Below are 11,292 nucleotides of genomic sequence, written 5' to 3'. Positions count from 1 at the left end.
GTCCAACCTTCTTTGCTACATTTCATTATCCCAACATAGGCCCATTGTAACAACTAATATATGTTGCCTCTTGAATGCATGTGTTAGGTAGGGTTTTCTAATCACTAGCTCTACGGCCAAGAGGAGATGGTGGTCAAGAGGGATTTTACCCTTATTTGGAGGTGTTTAGACAAACATGTCTATGGGTTGGTGCTAGTCGCTTGAGTGATCTTGTTAGTCATTAGTGGAGAAGTTTCTCATCGAGAAATCTCTAGTCATTAGTGGGGAAGTTTCTCATCGATTGCTAAAGTGTGTTGTGTTTGAGGGAGGCCATCAAGGGGCCCTTTCTCTTGGGAAGTTTCTCATCGACTTCTGAAGTGTCATCTTCAAATTGTGTTTGAGGGACGCTATCAAGGGGCTCATTGAATAGGGGCCCCTAATGTTCCCAATAATAAAATTCTTGTATTCATTGTGGAGTGGGAGTGAGTGGGGTAAAAGGCGCTTTGAGGAAAAATTCTAGAAGAGCTCTAGAAGGGACACGTGTTAGGGGCATTTAAAGGGTTGCTCACTATATAAGGTGGAGGAACCAACTGTTATTTTCTGATGCGCCTTGTCTCTTGCTGCCTCCCTTTGCCTCCCCCTCTGCCCCTCTTGCTGTCCTCCCCTCTCTTGCATCTCTGCTCGCCCTCACCATCTTGCACCTCTCTCCCTCCTTATATCTCAGAATTTTCTCCGCCCATCCTCCACCTCTCTCCCTCCCTATCTCTTCCTCCTGGTGGGAATTTTCTACATATTCTGTTATAGGTGATTCAGGTTGAGAATTCGTGGTGGCAGATGAAGTGTCATCTTCAAATGATGTTTGAGGGAGGGTCCTACGAAGTTGCCATGGGAAAAAAGGCGTCCTATGCGGCTTTCTTTGTTGGAAAGGCGTCTGGACGGGCGTTCTATGTGGGAAAAGCGTCCCTGAGTCCTTTCTCAAGATCAAAGGCAGCATAAGTCGCGCTCTTTGGATCATTCCCAGCAATCTAATAGGCTTCACGCCATGAGCCTCGATACTCTTCCCGACGACTGCACTGCCTTCATCCTCTCCTGCACCTCCCCCATCGACGTTTGCCGATTGGCTTGCGTCTGCCGCTCCTTCGCATCTGCTGTCCAGTCCAATACTACCTGGGAGAACCTCCTGCCTTCCGATTATCGTGAAATTTCCACCCAATTGTCCTCTTTCGCAGTCAAAAGAGAGGTGTTTGAGTGCCTTGCTCAAGGCTTGTCGCTCGATGGTGGCACTCAGAGATATAAGCTGCTCAGGCGCTCCGGAGGTGTTTGCAGAATTCTTTCCGCTTCTGGGATGGGCATCGCATGGGGAGACGATTTGAGGTTCTGGCGGTGGGAATCTTCTAAAAGTTCTTGTTTTTCCAAGGTGAAGTTTTTAAACATTGCGTGCAACTTGACTGCCCAGTTCTTAAGTTGTGATTGAGCATGACAGCAGGGGTTCTGGTCATAGAAATTGCACACGCTCACGTATATTCGACAGGGAAGCGCATCTATGACTGTTCAAGCGATGCAACGGCATACTCGGTTCATTTACCCGTACCAGCATCTGGTTTCTCATTGACTGCAAATGCATCAATCTACCTGTTCTGGGGAACTGGATGGAAGAGTCAAGATCAACCTGCAGAAATGTTACTGTCCTAGCTATGAAATGGTTGTCGTCTGGAGAGGCAAGATTGTTGTCCACAGTCAGGAGAGTGAGCGCCAATCTGTGATTTGATTGCTGCCTTCGTTCTAGGTGAGTGGCATCCTTATATTTTGACTAGAGCTCATAAAATGCTGCTGTCAAGGCGCCAAGCTGATTACAAAGTTGTTTTAGTAAAGGAAGGCGTCTTGATCTCCATCGTATCATCAAGAAAATGTAGCCTACCTTCATCAGAAGTTTCAGTGCAGCTCGAGGATGGCAGCCGGACGGGTAGGATGAAGACATCCTCATCAGGGCCAATGAGCACTAGACGTCGGCCCATTGAATCTCGACTCATGGTTGACAAGTGTCAATAGCTGGGTTCCTTAAACAGTTTCAAGGATGTTGTCCTATCAGTTGTGTCAATTCTGTAGCAAATAGGTGTCCTGATAGTGGGTGGGCCTTGTAGGTGAGTAGGTCCACTCGCACATCCGCTCCTCATGGCGTAAATAGATGTTGTTTGTGCACCAATTGTGGACCAATCCTGACATTCATAGGAATGGCCTACCTAGAATACTTCATATCCGGGCTGCTGAGTGAAGTCCATCACCACAAATTGGATGGGGTATGTGAACCCAAACACCTTGATGTTAATACCCTTGAGAACTCACAGGGGTTCAGCCGTTCCGCCATTGGCTAGCTTCATTAGAAGATGGGCTCACTCGAGGGAAGGTTTACCCCACTTTTCCCAGCAGTGTTTGGTGCACACTTATGCTTGCTCCCCCATCTAGGATGGCTTCAACCTTTTAGTTCTGGTAGGTTATGGGGATAGCCACATTGGTATCATCACCTTCAAAGTATTGGCCTAATTTATTGATGGGAATCTTAGGTAGGTTCTAGCTCTCTTGTTGCAGTTGGTTGGCTTCCAGGCTGGTAGGCCCTTGTGCCAGGATTTGCCCGTTCATCCAGTTTGAGAGGTCTCTCTAGAGGGTGGGATTCCCTCGAAGTGCTGATTTATCTGATAGGCAACCCAACTCTGCTTATCAACTAACCAACATGGTGCGGCATGTATTGAACCAGGCTGTGATGGCAAATGTCCAACAGCAGGGTTTAGAAAAGTGGGATATGCAGGCTTTTGGCAGCTTACAAGAGGAGTCCCATAGAATATTCAGAACGATGGAACCCCCATAGAATATTCAGAACAAGCTTGTGAGCAGCCTATTCTTTTGATCTGCCAGAGATAATAGGGCAGCGACAACCTGATCACACTAGCTCTCAGATCTCATTGTAAAGACACACAAAAATCTGGCTGCTCTCAATTGGAGTTCATGGCATTGTTTTCAAGTGGAAGCATTGATTGCCCCTTGTAGACTGTTTATCGCCTCTGCCTATCTCACCTGCACTCTAGTGCTGTTGCAACTGTTCTTAATGCGGAAAACATAGCACCTAAGCCCAGAGTTGCCTAAAGATCAGTTGGTAGGTGGTAGTAAGACACTTTGTCTTGCAACTACTTTATTCTGTGAGATTGGGATATGGGAAGCACCTAATAATGATGATAATGCTATTCAATAGGACCCCTTTATTTTGAGTTGCATACAGAAGTGCTTGTTCCTCTCTCAGCACGTCTAAGAGTCTACTAGAATATCAAATATAGAAGCCACGAAGTGGCCCACAAATGAGGTCCTGCTCATTTTCTTAGTAAAACGTCAAGGTTGGTGACTAGCCCCTCTGCTAAAAGAAGTACTAAACAGAATGGTTTTGCTATGCAGAACAAAGAAAAGGTTACCTCATTCAAGTATGGGGCACATCAATACACAGTAACGATCAGGTGGACTAATCTTAACTATGGAAGACTTGCTGAAACTGAAATTTGGAGATGGAAAGAGGGAAAGCTCACGACGGTAGCTGGGTCAAAGATGGCATTTAGTAATTACTGTCTCAAAAGAGGCTGAAGTCTAAAGGTGAAAGTGCCCCTTACGTGGCTGCTCCGAAGCTGCTCCACGCTGCTCCAACACTGTCCCAATGAAGGGTTTCCGATTGCTTCTCTTCCTTAAGAGAGAGTGAGAAAGGACGCAAAGGCCTTTCTTAGAAGGCTCTGGCGGGCTGCACTTACAGTTGCAAAAGGGTGAATTGCTTCACCTACTAAAGAGCTGCATCAAATGAGCATGGATTGGGCCCATGTACATAGCTTTGGTCCTGTGATCTTAAATGTACACACACACACACACACACACACATACACACGCATGCACACGCTTTTTTTTGGGGTGAAACACTGTGCGCGCGCGCACACATATATGTGTGTGTATGTGTGTATGTACACACACTTTCCTTTTTGTGAAGTCTGTGTCACATATGTGCACGGGCATGTGCACGCACACACATGTATGTATGCTTTTATGTATATATATCACCTGATAGAGTTGTTGCCAAAGTGTTGGAGACCTTGACTAGTGTTGTTCCTTGCCACATTAAGTCTCAAAAATGCGTCACAAACACACTACTATGTTAAGTAATAGAATACAAATGGGTATATACTACAGGTAAGTGGCATGCCCATTGCATCTGATACAGAAATGAGACATCTGACATGGGTACAACCCCCCAGCCTGTGCCCATGGCCTTGTTGTTTGCAGCATGTGTGTCTGCTTGTGCATCCACGCACGCACATGGGTAGATTCACATGCATATGCATCTGTACATACGGTCAAAAGATTTGACTAGTTTTATGGGGACACATTTTTAAAAGATTATTGGGACTTGTCATGCATTGATTATAACAGATACTACGGAACTCATTTACATCCTTCCTTACAGCTTGTCTTTATACATGCTTACATCATGTACTGGCACACTTACAAGTTTTGTTGACATAAAAGTAGTGTGATACATCTTGGAACATTGCAGGTTGCACACTTGATAGCAGTATGTTGGCTTGAAGTAACTGGGAGCTGGAGTTGCACATTACCACCGGGCAAGTACTCAGTCTGCTGGCGGCTGAAAGTTGTGAATCCACGAGGGGGGCAGGTGCATTTTCTTTCGTGGAAGAGGCCTCTGAGGTTTTTTCTTTCATATTCTGGGCTTACTCTGGAGAAGGAATTGGACTTACTTCAGCTCCCGAGCAATGGGTTTGAGAAATGGTTCGAGTTTGAAGTGGGACAGATAGAGCTTCAGGGAAGAGGGGTGAAGGTTATCCAGCTAGACTTGGAATTTGGGATTCAAGAAACTGATTGCTCATTCTGGAAAGGTGGGCTTTTTATTGATTGCCTTACATTGAGGCCACCTCACTGCCATGACACGATTTACAGCAACCAATCTGAAAGGTGTTTAGATAGTGTACGAGGCAGGCCTGGGGTCTTTTAACCTAGTTACCTGGGAACCGACAAGTAGTAAGAGCTCCTAAATTCATCCATGCAGCCAAGGGGTCTCCTAGCTCCTTAAAATAAGACATGAGGTCCCGTTTTATGATTGGCTTCCAGACTGAATGTGTGATCTGAGCTTCGTGGTAGTCACAAGGGAATCTGAATGTCATATGATAGGAATCCTATTTATCCTTTATGGCGCACTCATCATCATATCTTCCTGTTGATGCCCATTGGTCCTCAAGGGGAGGAAATATATGGGTATTCATGCAGTTACTTGCTCAGGTTGTCATGAGTCTACCCCTGTGCGAGAATGGGCTGCTTTACAACTTATGACATGATGGAGATTTTCGCCTTTTCTGTACAATTATAAATCAACTCCTGTATATTACTGTAAAGTCCAATAAGCTTTTTTCAATATGAAGCATGAATGACTTCTTTAACATGATGAACTTAGACACAGTTTGATAGCTAGGAATGTTCTATGTGCCTGCGTGTCAGGGTTCATACTAAAGAATGAGGTCTATTTGTACAGCCTTCTTAATCATTTGACTTGTCCATGCTAGCTATTTCAAAGTTCATGTGGTTTGATTGAAAAGTTATGTTGTGCTTCTCTATAAGCCAGTTTGTTTTCAGAAAGCTGTTGCCCTTAGCAAGGTCCTCACGCCCGAATACGCATCCAGGAATGTGAGTCCTTTATTGAGCTCATGGCAAGGTCTCCATGTGTCCCCAATATATCTGAGATTACGTCTCTTTTGACATGGGTCTTTGGGCATTAGATTGCCCTCCAGTCCCTCTCAAGCTAATGCCCAAGAGAGGTTGATTTACCCTTATGTGCAGGGTCCAAGTCAACATTGTCTCTTATTCACCATGTCTTCTTTTTTGTTAACAGGTCACCAAATTCCATTAAAGGGAGCCCAAGGCCACTCGTAGGGTTCATTTGCTGTGCCTCCATTATCATCATTCATGCTATGTTGTATTGTTGCCATATTTTGTTGCATGTGTTTCCTGCTATGTTGTTGTCATATGCACGTTATCATTGCATCTGTAGTATATCCAATCAAGGGGCTGCGTGTCATGTGGTTCCTCCCCTTCTTTAATTGCTTGATGCCTCTTGTCACCCAAACTTCATACATGTGCTAGCTCATAGCTTGTCAAGTAGCGCAAATTGGGGTCCTCATATACGGTGTGTGTATATGGGTTGTCGTATTTTCTATGCAGGTTTGAAGGCCTTGCACTTGTTACGCGTCCCCACCTCGTGCGTCAGCACATGCCTACTTTGATACCAACTTAAGTTTCATTGCCATGGGTGCCATGTTTTTCGAGGGCCCCAACTTCATGGCCTAGCCACTCTCTTGAGGGACGGACTCCCAAAATGGATCTAGGAATGTGAGTCGTCTGTGGATCTCAACCAAATATGTCCCCTTAATTGAAAGTGAGTCGCCTACAGGTCTCAACCAAATATGTCCCCCTACTTAACCAATATGTGAGTCATCTATGGGTCTCAACCAAATATGTCCCCCTACCACATCCCATCAAAGGGAGCCCAAGGCCACTCATAGGTGTTCATTTCTTGTGTCTCCATTATCATCATTCATCCTATGTTGTATTGTTGCCATATTTTGTTGCACATGTTGCCTGCTATGTTGTTGTCATATGCACACTATCATTTGCATTTGTAGTTGCTCCAATCAAGAGGTTGCATGACTTGTGGTTTATCCCCTTTTTCAATTGCTTGATGCCTCTTGTCACCCAAACTTCAAACATGTGCTAGCTCATAGCTTGTCAAGCACCACAAATTAGGGTCCTTCTATTTGGTGAGTGTAAACAGGCTATCATATTTGCTAAATAGATTTGAAGGCCTCGTTATGCGTCCCTCACCTCACGCATTGAGACATGCCTACTTTGATACCAACCTAAGTTTCCATCGTCATGGGTGCCATTTGTTATCAGGGCCCCAACTTCATGGCCTTCTCTTAAGGTACGGAATCTCAAAATGGATGTGGGTCTCAACTAAATAGGGGCCCCTAGTGAGGAAAAAGTTTCTATTAATTGATTAGTGTAGTGGACTAAGTCGACGGTTAAGGTAAGCCCAAGAGGCGCGATTAAACATTAAGGTGGCAGAGGAATCACGAAAGTTTGGGAGATAATTCTAGAATGTTTAGTCGTCGCCTCAATCCAGTACATGTAGAGGGGGGGGGGAGAGAGAGGAGTTAGGGAGAGGGAGAGAGGGAGGGAGAGAGGAGGCACTTGAGGGGGAGGGAGAGAGGAAGAGGAGAGGGAGAGAGGAGGCGCTTGAGGGGGAGGGAGAGAGGAAGAGGAGAGGGAGAGAGGAGGAAGAGCCGAGGGGTAGGGGCGGAAGAGAAGAAGAGGAGAGGGAGAGAGGAGGAAGAGAAGTGGCACAAGAGCTTAGGTTAATCGAATTAATTAATTGACAGGAGAGGCGGCGGCGAAGAAATTAATTGACTTGACTTTCCCATGTCTCCCTAGCAAACAAAAATTCAAAAATCCATCAACACTCCCTCGAATCCCCCTACTCAAACTTTATGAGGACATCCTCGCTTAACTTTATTTTATTCCTATTTGTTTTGGGCCATGGAGGCTAATTTAACTTATGTTTGTCCATGGATTAATTAATTTAATTTCGCTATGTCTAAGAGGAGTGCACATTATTCGAGAGGGTAGGATTGGAACCCACAATGTTGTATTTTCCACATGTGAGCCCTACCATTAAGCTATGGGGTGGAAGAGCATACCTAGTGCTAACTAAATTATCATAAATGGTCCCTCTTCCCTCTTTCCCTTTAGTATGTGCCTTCTTCTTTAAAGCCCCCTTCAAACGGTTCCTATTTCCCCTCTCCATTTAGCACGTGCCTTCTTCTTTATGCCCCATTGTTAAGTAGTCCCTCTTAATTGAAACTCCTCCCTTCCCCCTTTATCCCATAGTTCAACCATGCATGAAAATTCCTATTAAGTAGTTGTGGGGAAAAGAAGAGGGGTAAAAAGGAAGATGGCAAGGCCATGATTAAACTAAGGCATAAAGGGGGAAGGGAAGGATTCAAGAATAATGGAGTTAGGAGGCATTGAAGGAGCCACGTGAGGTGAGATTGGGGAGGGGGAGAGGGACGATTTATGAAGGGGGCATTAAAGAGGAAGGGACATGGAGGGGAAGGAGGGACCATTTATAATATTATATTTATCTTTAGGGAAGCTATACTACTCTATAGCTTAGTGGTAGAGCTCAAGTGTGAAATAAAAGATTATGGGTTCGAATCCCCTCTTGATATAATGTGCACCTCCCTTAGACATAAGCTTAAAAGATTAACATGTGCATAAAATATATTGAACCATGGATAAACATAGGTTAATTAACCTCCATGGACAAAAACAAATAGCACTAAAGTTGAGTTGATTGAGTATGTCCCCATAACATTGACATATTTCACATGCTGGCTTGATTGGAGGGACACTTTCATAACAAATATGTTGACTTTAACATTCTTGAATGCCTTATTTTTCAATTCCCCTTAAAATTGACATATTTCACATGTTAGCTCAGTCGGAGCGACACTTTCATACCAAATATGTTGACTTGAACGTTCTTGAATTGCTTATTTTTCAATGTTACTCAACAAAAAGTGGAAAATGGAATTAATTACTCTCTCGCCTTGCAAAGTCAAAAGATTAAGCCTAAGTTAGATGACAACATTGTCTTCACTTCCTCTGCTTTGCTTCTCCTTCCTTTTGCTTCCTGTCAATCTCTCGATGCATCCTCCTCGTGACTTGCAAGCCTCCACTCCTCTCCAGCCTAACCTTCCTCTCTCCTCTCTCCTGCATCTCTTCCTCTCTTTCGATTATGACACTTACTTTGGAGGGGTCATACACTGTTCCGCACTAGATCTTTTTCTCCCCTTTGCCTCTCAGTCAACCCACGTTTCCACACCCTACTGGGATCGCCTCCTCCAGGCTACTATCATCTCCATATCGGACCCATCTCACCCAATCATCACAGTCTCCATATCGGACCCATCTCACCCAATCATCACCCAGCCTCCAATCTCATCCCCACACTCTCATGCCACAGTCCTTTTAGTTTCCGCTAGGGCACGGGCGAGTTGCCCCATCAGAGGCTTGGGAGAACTTGTTGATGGAGGTACATAGCATTTGAGAGCGCGAGATGGAGCTGTCATGCTTCGCACAGGAGTAGACATGCGAGCAAGCATGTCTCATACAGGAGCAGTCTCAAGCTATCCGAGACCAGGCTGATCTTATTCAGGGACTCAGATAGGAGATCTCACAACTTCGATAGGAAGTCCCTGCTATACGCACAGTCCTAGGGAGCACCCCAGTTGTGGAGGCACAGATTACGAGCTTGCAATCTGTCATCGAGAAGATGTCCAGATGGGTCGACGTATCCAAACGGGAACCTGCAAGGGTGACCATTTCGACTACCCTCCTGGAGCAGCAGTAGAGAGCCAGTAAGGCTCTCAATATCAGAGTACATGGGATCCCACGCACTGAGGCTACACTCATGGTAGATGCGATGGCCTTTGTGGCCGCTACTCTAGGGACAACTGAGCACAGGATTGAGAAAGCATGGCGGGTAGGGAGGGATCCCAGCCGAGAGCAGCCCCTTATCATACGGTTCCATGACGCTCAGGCACGACTTTCGGCTTTACGTCATAGGTCAGCCTTACGAGACTAGCCAATGATCTCCATGGATGAGGACCTCACTCCACTATAGGTTGAGGAGTGACGCTTACTATTGCAGCAACGGGATCAGGCCCGCAAGGAGGGGAAGTGGGTAGTTGTACAAGATGGATGACTCCTTACAGGCCCCGTGGGCATCCACCTCCCCTCCCACACTTGGGGGGCGGGGTCTATGAGACTCAAATATCCGAGACCCTATCGTGCACCATCTGGAAATGTAATGGTACCTTATGGTAAGAACCACTATACAGGTCACAACATAGTTTTTTATACAGAGACACATTAGAGTCTAGAGTGCCCACTACCAGTAGTCAGCGGGTATACGTGGGAGTCTGCCTACAGAGATGATGTGAGGGATACAAGAGGGGTTAGAGGGTCAGGAGGAGTCGAAGTCCTTTATAGATCCACACTTTTGGGGGCCATCTCAGTGGAGCAGAGAGATGCACATTCCAGGTTTCTTTGGATCAGGATTCGGCACATGGACAGCTGGGATCTGTTTATTGTTGCTGTTTGCTACTTTTCCCCTAAGACCTCCCACTTTGCCAGAGATATTCGAGGTGAGGATGAGACATCTCTAGTTGATGCTCTTTATCAGTCCATTGTTGACTTCTCTAGCCGTGACGGAGAAGTCCTCCTAGTTGGGGACTTCAACGCGAGGATAGGCGCTCGTCAGGCACCACTCCTCGACTTCAGGGATGATTCCACTCTATTGCCAGACATTGACCTTGAGGCAGGTATGCTACGGGTTTCAGCTCTGACAGACAAGGACCATTCACATCTTATGGGCAGGCCCCACTAGACCACGACAGGATGCATGATCTTATCATTTATAATGGTCTTGACAGATGGCCCGCCGCCTCAGGTGGTTTCACGTGCTTTCCACATGGGGGAGGCTCTAGTGTTGTTGACTACATTATGGGATTCCCTGCCTTCACATCTCGCATCACTGACTTTACCGTAGCACCTCTCCAGGGGCTGATCATACCTATCTTTTCTTTAGCATTTCCACTCCCCGTCGTGCAGCACTTCCCACCCCGTTGAGTTCTTAATCCACCTACCATGATATATGCTTTGATCGCAATCACTCACCTACTTACTCTGGCCGTTTGTATATACTTCTCACCACCTACATTGACTTCATACCCCTATTAGAGGATCGTGCTGCCCACCCACTACACGAGGTTGCTCTTCACGCTTTCCCCCACACCACCCGCTCCGATCGCCCACCACCCCTGGGACTGTACCCTGTAATAGGTGGTACGATGATGAGTGTAAGGCTTTATGCCATCAGCTCAGATTCAAAACTAGAAACAGTCTTTCGAAAGCTGATGGCATAAAGCCTTACACTCATCATTGTACCATCTATTACAGGGTACGATCCTAGGGGGTGGTGGGTGGGTGGAGCGGGTGGTGTGGGGGAAAGCGTGGAGCAGCTTCGTGTAGTGAGCGGGTGACTAGGGCAGCATGATCCTCTAATAGGGGTATGAAGCCAATGTAGGCGAGAAGTATATACAAATGGCCAGAGTAAGTAGGTGAGTGATCGCGATCAAAGCGTATATCATGGTAGGT

General features: G+C 46.0%; 1 protein-coding gene across 1 annotated transcript; it reads left to right on the top strand.

The window, feature by feature from the left end:
• The first annotated feature begins 1,001 nt into the window (after positions 1–1,001).
• On the top strand, positions 1,002–5,454 carry LOC147902183 (putative F-box protein PP2-B12). The gene is made up of 2 exons (XM_087374567.1): positions 1,002–1,396; positions 4,559–5,454. The coding sequence occupies exons 1-2, from the start codon at positions 1,022–1,024 to the stop codon at positions 5,012–5,014; spliced, it is 831 nt and encodes a 276-aa protein (XP_087230693.1). The 5' UTR covers positions 1,002–1,021; the 3' UTR covers positions 5,015–5,454.
• Positions 5,455–11,292: the final 5,838 nt, after the last annotated feature.

The sequence above is a fragment of the Dipteris shenzhenensis genome, chromosome 5 (genome assembly GCF_047967505.1).
Source record: "Dipteris shenzhenensis isolate YYH24624 ecotype China chromosome 5, Dip_SZ_1.0, whole genome shotgun sequence".
NCBI classification, from domain to species: Eukaryota; Viridiplantae; Streptophyta; class Polypodiopsida; order Gleicheniales; family Dipteridaceae; genus Dipteris; species Dipteris shenzhenensis.
Note: the sequence above shows the minus strand (reverse complement) of the source record. Positions and strands in the feature narration are given on the sequence as shown.

Bases quoted from the DNA above. Each gene is read 5' to 3' on its own strand.
- LOC147902183 (XM_087374567.1), top strand. From the start codon at position 1,022: ATGAGCCTCGATACTCTTCCCGACGACTGCACTGCCTTCATCCTCTCC. The intron at 1,397-4,558 runs GTGAAGTTTTTA...GGAACATTGCAG, and splicing joins AAAGTTCTTGTTTTTCCAAG to GTTGCACACTTGATAGCAGT.